The 17,264-nt window shown below is 42.8% G+C and overlaps 1 protein-coding gene and 1 non-coding gene across 2 annotated transcripts in view; one reads left to right on the top strand and one right to left on the bottom strand.

Annotated features, from left to right (window-relative positions):
* The first annotated feature begins 1,508 nt into the window (after positions 1–1,508).
* On the top strand, positions 1,509–1,581 carry TRNAK-CUU (transfer RNA lysine (anticodon CUU)). Its single transcript has one exon. It is a non-coding gene; the product is annotated as a tRNA-Lys (tRNA).
* An 8,337-nt stretch (positions 1,582–9,918) lies between these two features.
* Positions 9,919–17,264, bottom strand: part of LOC147612715 (uncharacterized) — a 40,681-nt gene continuing 33,335 nt past the window's right edge. The window contains exons 2-3 of the mRNA XM_086783285.1: positions 10,915–11,692; positions 9,919–10,822 (exon numbers count right to left, since the gene is read on the bottom strand). Coding sequence (XP_086639411.1) covers positions 10,383–10,822; positions 10,915–11,659 — 1,185 coding nt within the window. The 5' untranslated portion in view covers positions 11,660–11,692 and the 3' untranslated portion in view covers positions 9,919–10,382. The remainder of the gene's footprint in view (positions 10,823–10,914; positions 11,693–17,264) is intronic.

Genomic DNA, 17,264 nt, shown 5'->3' with positions numbered 1-17,264 from the left:
GGAGGGGGTTACATCAGTGTGCAAGGGATATAGCCACATTGGTAAAGTGTTATGCATCTCTTGGTTCTCATGCAAGAACATGCTTGTCACTATTGAGTTTAAGTGGCCATATAGTTAGTCTTCTCACTATTGGGTTTAAGTGGCCATACAATTACTCTTCTCATCATTGGGTTTAAGTGGCTTAGTACAAGTCGACTCGAAGAAGAAAAAGAAGCAAAAGATTTTAATTGTCATGGTTTTCATGGGAAAACATAAATCAAAGTGGATGTAGATGTGTGTTGGATATTCAGTTATAAGATGGTTTGACCATCTCTTTTTTTCTTGTTGTTCTTCTTGAATTAATATGATGGTCTGGCTGGCACTCAAGCTCTAGCAGCCTAAGTGGTAACACCATGGGTCTTTGTGCATGTTTATGGGGGCCTAAGCTTTCCAGAAATTGTTATAATGTCTAGACTTGTTGATAAAATCTCTATTAAAAAAATCCTAATTATAATAGCCAAAAGAGCATAACAATTTTCACACAAGTTGAGGCTTAAAAAATACAAGTACTTGCATTAGAAACTTGGCAATTACAAGTACTTGTCTTTGAAGATAAGGCATAGGTACTATTATCTTAACAATGTTGTATAAGTTGGGGCTAGGTAAATACATGTACTCACCTTTCAAATTGAGATGTAAGTGCTAGGTGAAATATTGACGGTGTTTTGCAAAAGCGCGACTATTTTTGGGCCGTGTTGGAATTTATACAAATGAGCAAAAAGCTATGCTTCTCCAATCCAAATACATTGTGAGTTGAAATCAACTAGTAACTCATGTATCAAAGTTTTCACTTATATCATATGAAACACTTAGGGTATAAAATAGTAGAAAAACCAAACGTGATCACAAAGATGCATTTATTTTGTCATTTGCTAACAATGTAAACTGTTGAGTAAAATTGAGCTCATATAAATAAGATATGAGCATGGACGCTACCTAAGAAACACATTTTCTAAATGTTTCTTGATATTTTCCACACAAGTTTATTGAAGAGGGTACAATCTTTGTCTTTAATTTCCAATGAAAGGTGCATAGTGGCTATTTCTCTTCCAATGACTAGCCACAACAATTATTCTTCCCTCCTCAAACCTAGTGTCAAAATCTACTCTTGTTGCACATGCAGTTACAAAAACCTACTATCTGGTTTAACCAACTCAACAAGTTGGCTAGTGTGGACAGACTTATCATAAACTTTACAAGATAGGTGAACTTGCTATTTTAATTCGCCAAGTATCTTGTGGCATTATTTTAAAAAATTTCACGTTGTTTAAAACTCCTTTAATCAAATTGCTGATACAAAAAATACTAAAGATATGAAAAACCAAATTAAAAATAGGATTTATAACACTAAAAATAAATGTTTTTACAAAAATTACAATAATATGATTTCCTTTTTTGAAATAAGTTGTCAAAAAGTGAGGCGAGTTTTTTTTTTACAATTAACGACAAACCTTTTCTGAAAATCGGTGGCCGGCCTAGCTCAGTTGGTAGAGCGCAAGGCTCTTAACCTTGTGGTCATGGGTTCGAGCCCCATGGCCGGCGTGTTCGTTTTTTATTTTGATTTTGCCCAAAAACGTATCTAAAACCTGTATGCGACCCATGATGAGGCTATTGATTAATTACCCTTGAAACAAAGAAGTCTCTATCTCTGAAGCTCGGTTTAGGGTTTAAGTATAGTCATACATAGACTTGGTCTATAATAAATAGATTTGAATGGGCTTTGGTGATCCTTGTACTAATGTAATGATATATTAACAACAGTAGGGACTCCTATTATATGTATATTAATTAATGTATGTCATGTTGGTCTTATATCATGAATTGGACTCCATCAAGTTTGGTACATTGCACGCATACATATGTATATTAATTAATGTATGTCATGTTGGTCTTATATCATGAATTGGACTCCATCAAGTTTGGTACATTGCACGCATAAATGTAGTTCCAATCATTATTTATACCATGATTTATGCAGTTACATCACTTGCATTTAAGGTCTAGTTTGTTAGCTTGTATACAAAGCATAACCATGCATGGGTGGATTGGGAGTCACTTTACATCACTTGCATTTAAGGTCTAGTTTGTTAGCTTGTATACAAAGCATAACCATGCATGGGTGGATTGGGAGTCACTTCAAGGATTCCATGTGTCCCTAGAAAGTGTCAAAATTCCACGTTGGATGGAGCCTTAAATAATGGCCGTCATGAGCCATGACAAGCGATCATTCTATCTATGACAACCATTTTACCAACAGAATATCCATCACTACTTCTAAAGGTCAAGCCCATTCTTCATAGCATCCAACATAGTTGCTTTTTGACGAGCATCATGTGCATTTTTTAGCATTTTGGTCGTTAAATATTTGCAAAATTTTTAAAATTTCCCATAAAAAATTATACTAAAATACGAAAAAACTTGCTATATTTCACCAAACTCGTCAATTTTGAATTTGCTCATCAACACAACAACAAGGATGTTATTTGAAGTATACCTATTAAAATTTTGAGAGTAATCATCAAGAACAAAATGGATGCTCTAATCGTTGAATCCCTTTCACATTAAAATGTTAACCACCAGTATTAGTCATTGATGAAGTTCGTTGTTTTGTCTATGACAGTGCTTAATTTGTGTGTAATTGGGTCTTTTTTTTGTGGGGGGGAAGACCATACACAAGGTATGGGGAGGAGTGACACTATGTCTCCCCTTAAAACTATAATCATAGCACTAAGTCTCCCCTTAAAACTATAGTCATAGCACTAAGTCTCCCCTTAAAACTATAATCATAGGAATATGTCCTTCTCGTGTTTAGAAGAGCACTTTCAACCATGAAAAGTAGAGGATAGTGAATCGTTATAGAGTTGTGTATAGTTTGTGATAATGCACTTACATGGTGACCACTTGTTTCAAAATCATTTTGAAGCATTTCCCTTCCTTATTTAATATCTATCGCCAAAATATCGTGTGGTAATCATGATATTTTAACACCTACATAACAATAAAAACGAGAATTAATTTTTTAAACTCAGACAAATAAGACTAAAAACCCTCTTCTAATTTTTACTTTCATTTCACATGTGAAATGCTTCATCTTTATATAAAAATAAACCACAAGTCCTTTTGCTTAAGCCAAATTCAACTCCATAATTCACACGTGCATGCACACGTATATATGTGTGACATGTGCGTTTTCATATATCATCTATAAAAATAACAAGCACATAAAAATTCCCATCTATAAGATATTTATTTATTTGCATTTATAATGTTATAAATGTAATTCATTTACGTATATATCAGAAGAAAATAAGTCTACCCATGGCAACCGAATTTCAAATATTTCACACGTGCGTGCACACGTATATGTGACATGTGTGTTTTTTTATGTCATCTATAATAAGTACATGAAAATAACACAAATCTATAAGTTATTTATTTATTTGCATTTATAATGTGATAAATCTACTTGTGTAATTCAATATTCATTTATTGATATATATCAAAAGAAAAAACAGCAAGCAAGATCAAAGCTGCATCTTACCAATTTTTTTGGGGAGCAATTGCTAGCTGATTAAGCACCTTCATCATGCATGGCAGCCAGCTATTCTAAAAACTTAGTGTTAAAATGTATGAGCCGGGATCAGAAGCGAGCAAGCTCGTTCTAAGACTCGAACAGAGAAATGCTTTTGTCATTAGCTTCGTCGTCTCAATTCTCAAAATGCAGGGAAATGTTAGCTGTAATTAAGTCTGCGCTTCAAAATGCACTAAAGTTTAGAAGTTCTGAGTTGTACAAACTCCCAATCCACTATAACAGCACATGGTATAGCACCATTAACTACCTGCACCAATTCTAGAACAAAGTGACACCATTAAAATAAACACTCCATTGTTTCTCTCACTTAATTACAAAGCACATTGCTAAAGTTTTAGGAACTTCAATTGCTAGCTCATTAAACACAGCTTAGATTGCACCTAACCAAGGTTGACTTGTGTTGCATGATTGACCCTTGAAGTGGAAAATGCAATCATGAAAACACGCATCTACTCTCTTACAAAGCCTTGTCTTTTATTGCCCATGCATGCCAATAATTGGTGTACAAAGTGCTTGATGCAAGTGCATGAATTCTCTTGCCTAGATGACAAGAAGCAAAGAGCCAGACAGCTGAGTAGCAAAGTGTACACCTCAAGAAGCATGTTACAAAGGTGGAACAAACCAAATTGTGGACCAATCTAATGCAAGGAGGAAGCAAACAACTAATCCCTTATGCCAGATAGTTTACAACAACCATCCATGAGGAGGTGGACCAACAAAGACAAGCCCAAAACTTGTCATCAAAGGATTTCTTGGTGGTGACGGTGGGAAGAGGGGAGGAATGATCATGAGATTCACACAGCTACCAGTGGACCTCAACTTGGGCAATGTATAGTCTTGTTTCTTTTTTTTGCAGATGTGCTTTTTATTTAAGAGGATGCACTTTGTGTTGTGGGATTGTTTTTGCCACCATGGAGGGAAAGTAAATGAAAAATTGCATACTTTGGACAAGAGATTAAGGTAGTTGAGTATTTTAAGCACTTAGACCCGTAAGTGGCATAAATAATAATATAGCACGATTAAGATGGTTTGATCAACTACTATGTAGGCAAGAACAATTGCAATCATGTAAACATCCAAGATGGCATCTTCAACCTTAGTAATTTAACAACATGGTCTCACATGTCATGTTACGGGAGTAGATCTAGGATAAAGAAGCCCCATAAACACTTGGAAAGGCATTGAGAAGGTCTAGAATACTCACACTTGAACACTCCAATTCCTCCACGAGTTACATATACATTTGAAAGGAATAATTTTTCACCCTCTACTGAGACATGCAAGAAAGTGCCAGAACACACTTCTTATTTGCTCAGTCTATCCCAAGTCCCAAGAAGTTTGCCCAGTCTATGCCCACAACTGCGATTGATTCACTTTAACATACATGGTAGCCAACGACTAGCAGCAGCCATAGGCTCTTTTGTTTGCTCAAGTGCTTGGTCATGAAAAGCTCAGATCAGGAACAATACACATACGACTATTTCAACTAAACAGGACCACTCTCTCTCTCTCTCTCTCTCTCTCTCTCTCTCTCTCTCTCTCTCTCTCTCTCTCTCTCTCTCTCACACACACACACACACACACACACACACAGGTCTGGCCATTAGGCTCTAAAAGAAAGATCCCAAGATTAGGTCCTACTCCATGGACTACAATGCCATCAAATGTGGTCCACAAGCTTGGCTATGACACTACAACATCCGAGTCACAGGGATACCAGAGAGCACTGCCTCCACGCCCGAGATTGACGGGCGGAACCTATGTACCAAGCTGGGACTAAAGGAGGATGAGCCGCTCCCATTCACTAGAGTATGGAGGACAACCCCAAAGGACTCCACCAAAGGCAAGGCCTTACAGAGTAGGATGAGCTTTATGGGAAGACGGGCTATCTTGAGGAGCGTGCCAGGGGACCCCATCTACTTTAATGATGACCTCACATGGATGCAGCTGAAGCACAGAAGATTATGCATGCCGAAGATCAAGGCGGCACGCAAAGAAGGGAAGAAGGCACATTATAGGGATGGTCACATCTACATTGATGGGAAGAGGGTCGAATAGCGCCATCTGGCCTATGAGACACGGAGGAAACAACATGAAGACAAAGAGATACACATAGAAGTCTGGAACTGTAATGGAGTCCTGTGGACACATCCAGGGAGACTTGAGGAGGTGATGGAGGGCCGGGATATCATCTTGATGACAGAGACACATGAGAGCCCGGAGAGGGGCTTACCACGGGTTGAGGGTTATCAGTGGGAGTCAACTCACCGACAGGGGATGAGACAGGCCACCTCCCAAGGTTCAGGAGGTATTGCAGTGCTTTTCAGACATGGGTTACATGAGCATGTTCGTAGCATGAGACTTGGAGGCGAGATACATGTGGATTAGCTTACGCCTCTCGGAGACCACATGGATTTATATCGCCCTTTGCTACTTTCCTCCGAAGGGGTCACGGTTTGCCACCACCAAGGAGCCAGGTGGAGGAGAGGCTAGTGAGTCTCCATACTCTGTCTTATCTGAGGAGATCTCACACTATTCGACACTGGGAGAAGTCTTCTTGATGGGGGACTTCAATGCACGGACTCAGAGCAAACAATGCGAGATCTATGACTTTGAGGATCCCTTGAGACTAGAGCCGCTAGCTACAGAGGATACAGGGACCACTCGGATCTCCGCTGATGGAGGAGCTGCCAGCACTGGATATGGGCAACATTTGCTGGAGCTTGGGCCCCGACACCATCTCGTTATTTATAACGGGATGACTCAGTGGCCAGATTCAGGTGGGTTGACTTGCTTTCCAGTGGGAGGCGGCAGTAGTACAGTGGACTATGTGATGGGATCCCGGGAGGCAGCAGATATGGTGTCTCACTTCACCGTACCACCATGCCCCATTGGGGCAGATCATACATACCTATCCCTCACTTTCAGGAGCTTACTGGAGACCCACCCACCCATCATACAGCCACCACGCACTATTTTCCACTTCACTCAGGACCTAGCCGATGTGTACGACTATCATGTTCATGATCAGCTATTTGCCTTAGATCCATCGGCACCCATGGCTATGCTCACCTCCCAGCTCTCACATGTACTGCACTCCGCAGCCGCGAGGAGTTTCCCATACCACATACAAACAGGACAGCCACCTACATCTGGGAGCATGCCCCAGAACCGATGGTATGATGATGAGTGCAAAAACCTTTACCGCAGTCTCCGAGTGCAGAGGGCTCGCGGGGAGATCACCCAAAGGCAGGCAGGCAGGCAGGAGGATGCATACTCTCACCCGCCGTAAGCGGTGAGCTTATGAGGAGGCTTAGTACTGGGACACATATCACATGCTCATGAGCAGAGATGCTGCTGCTGCTTGGAGGAGACTCAGAGAGCCCCGTCCTCCCACACCTATTACCGATCCTCAGACCTGGCAGACATATGCAGAGAGACTTTGTTATGTGCCTGCACAGCCCCCTATACCACAGCCCACAGAGCCATGCTCCAGAGTCTCCACCTTCTTCACCTCACCTATGGTTAGGAGGCCCATATGCCGACTCCAACATGGACGGGCGACAAATCATACAGGATTACAGGGAGAGCATCTCATCTATGCTATTGATACATTCGCACCATTTCTTGCTCATCTCTTCAACAGAGCTCTGTCAAAGGGGTTTCCGGCTGAGTGAACAATGCACACTATTGTGCCGATCCATAAAGCGGGAGATGTACTAGACCCCGAGAACTACAGGACCATCATGATTGGCCATATATTGGCCAAACTATACGGGGCAGTTTTGGAGGCAGAGCTAAGGACTCATGCAGAGGTTGGGGGATTGAGAGCAGCAAGCCAAGCAGGCTTCCGTCGAGCCTTCTCGACCATCGACCACATTTTTACATTGAGGTGCCTGATTGATCAGGCCAAGGCACGGAGGGAACGGCTCTATTGTTGCTTTGTGGATTTCCGCAAGGCATTTGATACTGTGCCCAAAGAGCGCCTCTTTCGATGACTACAGACACTAGGCATACCTTCAGACATGATGTGGGGCATATACAAGCTATATGAGCAGGTCTTTGGGAGAGTCCGATGCCCAGAAGGCTTGTCCGACACAGTTGCTAGCACCATTGGTGTGAAGCAGGGGTGCCCGCTCTCCCCCACGCTCTTTGGGCTCTATATTGATGAGGTGGTCAATTACATTACACAGGGAGGAGGCTCTGGGGTTGAGCTATCAAGTATTACTGTCCATGTTATGCTTTATGCTGATGACATCGTCTTGGTATCCGACACGCAGGTTGGGCTTCAAAGACACCTTGTGGCTCTTGATGACTTCTGCGCACAACAGGGTCTCACAGTGAACCTTGGGAAAACCAAGGTTATGATCTTCCACACCTCACCCACAGTCAGGAGCCACACTACTCTCACATTAGCAAGAGGGCGGGTCGAGGTGGTGAGCTCTTATGTTTACCTTGGCATCACATTTACTAGCTCAGCTGGACGCTTCTCCATGGCTCAGGCAGTCCGAGACAGAGTGACCCGGGGGTATGCAGCTCTTGCTGGCCTTGAGCGTCATTGTCATCAGGCACATTTTCAGGAACCCCGCACGAAGGGGCGGCTCTTTGATACATTAGTGACACCAGCCTTGATGTATGCAGCAGCGGTTTGGGCACCAGGGCTTGCAGCCTCCACATGGGTACAGCTGGAGAGACCACAGATCTTGATGCTCTCGAGGATGATACGCAACAAACCATCCGTCCCGCACGACATTGTTCGAGCTAAGTTTGCTGCACCACCTATGGCAATGGAGTCATTGTTCCAGACGGCCCACGGAGAGATTATCCCGCCGAGCTTTTGAGGCATCCAGACAGCTGGCCGAGACTGGACACACTGGATCTTGGTATGCACAGATGCTACAGTGGTTCTCACTATCATGGGATAGACATTGAGCGGTTGCCACCTTCTCAGTATGATCAGTCTGCTCCACGGGGTTACCTCTCTCTCAATGAGAGGAACAGAGTGATGAGACAGTACATATGGCAGCACTACATACAAGAGACATGGACAGCACCAGAGAGCCCACTACCACCGAAGATCCTGTATTACAGAGACCACTTTATGAGCATCTCAAGGGATGGGTTTATACATCGACCGCGGTACATGGATGTATACATGCCACACAGCTCTCGCGTTGCTATTGGACAGCTACGAGTCTCATCACATCAGCTAGAGATAGAGGCTGGGAGAGCGGCACGGGTTCCCAGAGCTGAGCGGATATGCAGATTGTGCCGCGAGGAGGTGGAGACTGAGGATCACTTTGTATGTAGATGTAGAGCCCACCAGGGGGTCAGAGATAGATATGCAGGATTGTTTGAGGAGTACTCTTCACTACATTAGTTGATGGAGGCCTCGGACCAGCGACAGCTTGGCAGACTACTACTAGAGCTTCATAGTTCTCGAGAGAGACTCCTCCAAACACCCGCTCCCACTAAGGGTGGGAGACAGTCCCAGATTTCTTCCAGAGAGCTACGCCAGTGCCAGCTGAAGTACCACGTGGGGTGACCGCATAGAGAGCAGAGGAATTGAGAGCCAAGAGGAGACCTAGACAGACTGGACATAGAGCACCCCGACTCCGTCACCGAGAGATAGCAACTATCCGAATGAGACACCAGATGGAGACACAGGAGAGGCTAGCTCTCTTTCATTCAGACTCAGGGTACATGTTCACGCCATTCACGGCCTCAACATCGGCGATGTATGATATCTTATATCCCTCTTATGGCACTGGATGGAGTTAGACATAGATCTGCATAGCATGCTTGTACTACCCCTTCAGCATATAGAGATGCATCTTGCCTTAGCACTCCATCCACATCCCCACCCCCCCTTATATTGTTTGTATATGGGCTCCACCGATCCATGATGATTCACAGTTGTATTCAAACACATGCACACTTTTTCTTTTCTTTCTTTTCTTCCAATGACCGGAAGAACACAGTTGTATTATTTTTTGTCTCATAGGCTGACTTTGGCCTCTCGTAGACGTTAATATATCTTTCTTTCTCTCTCTCTCTCTCTCTCTCTCCCTCCCTCCCTCACACACACACACACACACACACACACACACACACATGCTGGCTAGCTGGTGCAATTGAAAAATATATGCAGAAGTTCACTGAAGTCAATGGTTCTATTATGAAACTCCTTTTTAGTGTTATGCAAATCTGGTAATCTTGCATAAAAGGCAGTGTCATCCAACAGTGCAATACATCATGCACATACAAGTAGAAATAAAGCCAGTGCATAATACATTGGCCTTCAGAACATTTGCCAAGAGTGTCGTGCACCCAAAATTACAATCATAATTATATGTAATGGAATCCCACACAAGTGCCCTCACCATTACTTTCAAAAAAAGGTTGTCACGGCTTGTACACAGGTGAGTAGCCTGGTGGTTAAGGGTTTTGCCTCTGGAGGCAAGAACCTCGATTCCACACCCGCCAGCCTACACCCACTTGGACGCACTATAACGAAATAATATATATCATACCAAAACAAAAATATTGCTAGGCCACTTCAATAGTGTGTGGCAGTTGGCTTCGAAATAATATATATCATACCAAAACAAAGATATTGCTAGGCCACTTCAATAGTGTGTGGCAGTTGGCTTACTAACAGATATCTGCAAGGGGAGATTACATCCTATTTGTCATAAACACTCAGAAAAAAATTTACGCATTCAGCTTTATGACACAACGAAAGAGAGGACTAACTATTGTGAGATGTTAAAGGCCCCAGGCTAGAGATTGTGTGTGTCATCCTTTCCATGGAAGTGATCAATCCCTTGCCAATCTCAATGGTAGCTTCTAGCTTTTTTTCTTCAAGAAGAAATCTCTTCTCTGCCAACCTCACTTTCCTTTCCTCTAAAGACAGCTTGCGTTCAGCCAAATCAGCTGATTTGCTTTTTGAATTTGAGTCTTTTGTAGCCCTTGCTGCAGCACCATTCTCCTCATTTGTATCCATACAGAAAGCAATCCGTTTGCTACTATCAATGGCAGTTTGCTTTGTGGGATTAGCGCGAGTAGTGGCACTTTTACGTTTCCGACCAGATGAAATAGGTGCCTGGTCATCCACAACAGATGGGCTGTCTTCAAAGACCACAATCCCATTTTGGACTGGCTCATTGCCGAGGTTTGTAGCTGCATCCACTGCAAAGTCAGTAATATGTGATCAGAGAGTCTACAAATTGTTAAGGCACAGCTCAAGCATATCAAACCATAGCAAAGACATGTTTGCAAACCTGAATCTTCATTCGACGAATCAACTACGATTGATGAGAGGTCAATAGGCTTAACAAACCCAAAGCGAGCTGCCATTGCATCATACAGCTCTTTGTCAAAACCACGAGCAAACCCTTCCTGCTCTCTCTCATCACCCAGCATTGTCCAGTAGCTTCCTTTGCCTGCAGGGGGCTGTTTGTCCCAGTCTAAAATCTTCCGAAAGGTCGACCAGATCTTTTCCCACTTGTCCTTACATTGTGAAGCTAGTTTAGTACAGCCCTTCGTCTTGCAGAATTCTGCTACCTCATCCCATCTTTCTGAGGAGGACTTCATCTTCTTTCCAGGATTCTCAATATCAAACCTATCTGCTTCAGCTTTCTTTGCATCAAAAAGGGCCATCACTTCACCATGGGACCAGTGGCAACGCGATCGTTGAATGGTTTTGGAAGGGGCACCATCAGGAGCCATCTTATCCTGCGTGCCATTTGATGTACCAGTTTCCGGTATAATTTTGGGTACAATCTCTAGTTGAGAGCTTGGACTGGCTTCACTTTGTTGATGCTGAAAGCTTGAAACTAGTTCAAACTCATTCTGTACTTTCTGGCTGCTTTGTGAAAGCCTTTGCGCAAAGTTCAAGTCTAGAGGTGGCTCACTAGGACAGCAGTCGGGGAAGAGATTGGGAAAATGACTAGGATGCAGTGGCTGCACCGTGGGAGACCCTGAGAGAGGAAGCAAATTCACAACAGGATGAGGATGACTCATCATGCAAGAGTTTCTGTACTGATGAGGATTACCAATCTGCAAAAGGTGCTCCACAATCAAAACTCTCTCTCTCTCTCTCTCTCTCTCTCTCTCTCTCTCTCACACACACACACACACACACATATCAAGAGCTGTCATTGAGAAGGCCAGAACACAGAAACACTGGGTTTACTGCTGCTTCCGCAAAGCTTTTGACATAGTGCCTCAGGCACTCCTCGAACGCTTACAGGATCTAGGTATACCATCAGAGATGATATGGGGCATCATAGCATTCTAAGAGTCAGTTACTGGCCTGATCCGAGCTCCATGAGGCATGTCACAGTAGATCTCTAGCACGATTGGCATGAAACAGGGATGCCCTCTCTCCCCAACTTGATGAGGTCTCCGATTTCATTGGCAGCCCGGCAGGCCAGGCCAGGTTGACTAAGGGCTATGCAGCTCTAGCCCTCCTCAAGACAGAGTGCTTCCAAACATACTTCCAAAAACCCAGTACTAAAGGATAGCTTTTTGAAACCTTAGTCACCCGGCAGTGATGTATGGGGCCCCTTTTTGGGGGCAGAACTTGGGGAGGAGGATTTGAAAACAACACACACAATGGACTTAAAAAGCCCAATCATCAATACAATAGTTGGCCTCCTGTGTGGAAGGCTCTTCAACAATGTTAGCAGTGTTTTTCTTGGAATAGCAATCAAAAGGGGGCCTATAGCATCATTTGTAGCGTCATTTTCAGTGGGTCAAAAAATGGCACTGCAAATGATGCTTCTAGCACATCGCATTGTGTTAATGGTAGCATCATTATTTATCGATGCAAAGCATCGACGTAGTAGTGCAAAAAAAAAAAACCAGTAATTGCTGCCTCAGCTCAATCTCTCTCTCTCTCTCTCTCTTTCTCTCTCTCTCTCTCTCTCTCTCTTTCTCTCTCTCTCTCTCTCTCTCTCAAGTCTCTCTCCATTCCATCACACGGCATACATATACGTCCACACTGGCACACCATCACCACGTACATATTCTTCCATTCTATCAGCATGTCTCTATTCATTTTCAAGATGACTGCTTTTTTTCCCTTTTTTTTCAAGAAAAAGATCTTTCTATTAGTTACCAAAAAAACAGCCATAATGGCTATGTGCAAACTAATCCCCAAAATGGGAAGCGAGTTCTTACCCAAAAGCACTTGAGAAAAGCACTTTAAAACTCACTTATAGTCCAAAAAGCATCTTTTTAATAATAAAAGCTCTTCTCTTTTTAGTATTTAAAAAGCTTTTAATCTTTTGCTTTCCAAAAGCTAGTCACATCATTCCAAGCTTGTAAGGTGACCTTGCACTACTATCCTACCATGTGTCAGTGCCACGTCACCGTTGCCAAAAAAAAAATCTCGCGCGTTTCATTTTTGCATATTAGCAACCTATATTTTGATGCTTTAGTGACATCCCCCAACGTATTCAACAGTTGTCCTCAATAAAAAGGTCTTGCTTTTCTCTGCTTTTTTTGGAGGGCTTAGCTCTTCTCTCTCTGGCTCTTGAGACATGGTTCTTCATGTGGAATGCCCTCCTCTTCTCTTGTGCTTGGCTTTGGGGAGCATCTTGCTCTCACGGTTTTCAACCTTCACATAGAGTGACCTTGGATTTGACCTCTCTAGTAGATACTCCCACCCCTTGCATCTCTAGAGTCGCCCTCAAGCAAGAGTTTCCCAACATAATTCTCTTCTTGTCAAGATCAACGCGCACCCGTTATATATCAGAAGACACAACACGTGCACACATGCTCATCCTTGGGTTTAATCGGACATCCCCGATTCTTGGCACACACAAATATGCTCACAACCATAAATCAAATAAACAAATGAATGCACAAACAGTTCCTTGGTTTTTACACCAGTTCCTACTGTAGTCCAACCACCCATGTCAATGTGTGACTATGGTAGACTAACAGTATTCATATCCATGTGCTAGGTTTTGATTTCCTTCACTGATAAATAGTGCCTCCATGAGATCGCTAGTCCCATGACTCTTGTACAAAAGATTTAATGTTGTTCAATCTCAAAGTTGCTCTTTTTGGATACAGCTTGGACAACTACCCTCAAGTTCTAGAATACTCAATTCCCTGTGGTGGAATATAACCTTGAGCATTCTCCTTTGTTCCTAGTTCCTTGGATGTCAAAATACAAAGGCCGATGGCATCCCCTCGACTTCTTCTTGATATGCCTATAAAACCTATGGATACTCTGCAAAGAAGTTCTCATCCATCCACTTGGCATCCATAGCCGAATACTTCTAAAACTTGACAAGGTACTTTCTAGTAACCTTGCCATGTGATTCCCTTCTTTTCTTATGAAAAAGAATCTGCTTTGGTTGAAGAACTTTCTCTAGCTCTTCAACTTCTGGTGGATAAAGCCACATTGTTGATCTTTTCCAATATTTAGAAAGGTCCATAGTACTTGGACAACTTAGGATAAACCTTCTCTTTGTCCTTCTTCTTGCAAAGCCTTGCTTTCTCAAACTTCAGTAATACCCAATCACCTTCCTTGTACTCCACCGCCCTTCTATGCTTATCCACAACCTTTTATTGCTTAGCCCTTGACCTCTCTATGGCTGTCCACACCTGTGCAAAAGTCGTATCCAAATTTATGACATACTCATCTGTTGCAAAGATCTCATCCTTAGTCCTTAGAAGTGATGGTAGTACAACTTTGCCATAAACAACCTCAAACGGTGCCTTTCCTATGGAACTATGCATTGTATTGTTGTAGGCAAACACTACTAGTGAAAGATACATCTCCCACTCCGTTTCCTATTCTGCCACATAGCACTTTAACAAATCCAATATGGCTGAATTTTCTATCTCACTCTGACCATCCGTCTGTGCATGATACGAGGAAGAAAAATCCAATTTCGTCTCCATATTATCAAACAATGCCCTCCAAAACAAACTGGTGGTCCATGGATCTCGATCACCAACAATAGATTTGGGCATTTCATGATGTTTGAACACTTGTGCTAGAAAAATCCTTGCCATGTGGTCTGCCTTGATGGTCTTCCTTACTAGAATGAAATGAGCCTGTCCTAATGATCCAAATACCATCATTCCTAAACTTTGACTTCGGCAAGTTAAAAATGAAGTCCATCGCTTTACTTTCCCATGGCCTCTCGAGCACAGGTAGAGGCATAAGCAATCATGGAGTCTTTTGACAATTATACTTACCTTTTAACAAGTCAAACACTCAAGTCTCGGATACATACTTGTCAATATCCTTTCTCATACTACACCAATAGAAGTACCGTTCCAATGCCTATGCACTCCATAAGTGGTGCATGTGACTCTTCAATCACTTTTTGCCTCAAATCCTTGGTTACACATAACCGTGTGAATTCTCTCTTTCAAGGAATAGTGATTAAGTGTCTGACCATCCTCTAGCTTCCGCATAATCCCACTAAAGTCTTAGTGATCTCTCATGGAATCCAACTCTCTATGATAGGCAATGGTCACTGAATGTACCTGTGGTCTCCTAGATAGAGCATCTATAACCACATTCTTCTTTCCAAGTGTATGGATAATCTCGAAATAAAACATGGACAAAAAGTTTGCCCACCTCATATACTGTCACATGCACTCTCAAAAAAAAAGGAAAAACGATATATGTGCATGGTCCAGGAAGATAAGCAACAGCAAATGATAGAAAAATAATGAGGAATTAAGAGGTGACAAACTGGCTCATCATTATCAGTGCAACATTGTAACAATCTTAGTACCATTCAGGATGATATTTGCCGTACGCCGTGACCCCATTGTAATCCTCGGTCCAAGATAAGTCAGGCACGAGCTACGTAGGTCATTCTTAGGCATAGCAAGTCAATCAGCCAGTCTAAGTCCCTTAACCCACTTAAAGAGACGCATTCATGCATATACAGTCAGTAGAAACCTTAGGGTTTGCATCAGAAAGCACTCTGCATATTGCACATCATTCATCCATTGCTAGACCATGGCAAACACCCCAGATATCATCTAGTATTTATCAAGATATTTACTAGGAATTTTCTAGTATTTTTCCCATCATTTCAGCATTTTATACATCATTTATGCATTTATTGTGGACATGAGCAGTCAGCCAGCTTTGTAGCCAGCCGACGGGCTCATTGTGCCCATATAAATAGATCCCTAGCATATTCAGCCATTCATTCAATCATGAATCAGCATTGAGCATTCAAACACTTGGCATCTTCAGCACAAGGAGCAAAGCGATTGCAGTTTCAGCAACCAGCCCTCAGCCTTTGTCTCCTACACCCATAGGCGCCTCAAACGCATGAGCATTCAGCACTACTTCATCAACAGAACGCATCAGTTCAGCATTCAGCCAACAGTTTGATGGGGAGAAAACCAGAATTAGGGTTTAGAGTTCATTCATGGGAGACATACACAGAGAAGCAAGGGAGAGAGAGAGAGAGAGAGAGTTGTGGGGATAAGTCAACTCATGAGGCATGAGTGTGTGACTCCCCTATCACACATGTATATTGCACTAGTACACATAGTGCACTTAGTACATTAAAAGTACTAAGTGTACTATGTACTATAACTTATGGGCTTGTACACACTATAAGGGTGGGCATTATGCCTTTACCCCAACAACCTCCCACTTAAAGGCAAAGTGCCCTTAAGTAAAGGAAAAGAAAAAATCAGCATGTACATGATAATATACAAGGCCATATCAAGGCTGAAAATGGCCTCATCCAATGCCCATCAAGTGTCTGCAATGAGCAAACCGCTCCGGAGGCAAACTCTTCGTCAACAGATCAGCCGGGTTGTCATCCGTATGAATCTTAACAAGCTGAATTTGCTTGTTCTCTATCACCTCTCTGATGAAGTGATACTTCACATCCACATGCTTCGTCTTTGCATGAAAGACAGGGTTCTTTGCCAACTGGATGGCACTCTGACTGTCACAATGCAACAATGGAATATCCCCTGTATAACCCAAATCAACCACTAACCGAGATAGCCATAATGCCTCCTTGCAAGCCTCTGTGGCTGCAATATACTCGGCCTCTGTAGTAGATAAGGCAGTGCACTTCTGCATCCTGGATATCCATGACACAGCACCTCCTGTGAATGTAAATACATAACCGGTAGTAGACTTCCGGTTATCTGGATGACCGGCATAATCCGAATCCGTGTAACCATGCACTAATGCATCCTGTTTGCCAAAGCAAATGCACAAATCCTGTGTGCCCTTCAGGTATCTCATGACACCTTTCACTGCTTCCCAATGCTTCTTGCCAGGGTTGGCCATGTATCTAGAAACCACTCCCACTGCAAATGCAATGTCCGGCCTAGTAGCAACCATGGCATACATGAGACTGCCACAAGCTGAAGCATACGGAATCTTGGCCATATCAGCCCTGTCTCTATCCGACTGTGGGCTGTCCATAGCACTGAGTTTCACATATGGAGGCAAAGGAGTACTAGCTTTCTTCCCCCCGTCCATATTGAACCTCTGCAAGACTTTGCCAATGTATTCCTTCTGAGACAAATACAACACATGCTGATTTCTGTCCCGAAGTATCCGCATACCCAAGATGTGATTTGCATCACCCAAATCCTTCATATCAAAGGTTTC

This window comes from Cibotium barometz, chromosome 45 (genome assembly GCF_041138505.1).
Source record: "Cibotium barometz isolate CiBa-2024 chromosome 45, ASM4113850v1, whole genome shotgun sequence".
In the NCBI taxonomy this organism is placed as follows: domain Eukaryota; kingdom Viridiplantae; phylum Streptophyta; class Polypodiopsida; order Cyatheales; family Cibotiaceae; genus Cibotium; species Cibotium barometz.
Note: the sequence above shows the minus strand (reverse complement) of the source record. Positions and strands in the feature narration are given on the sequence as shown.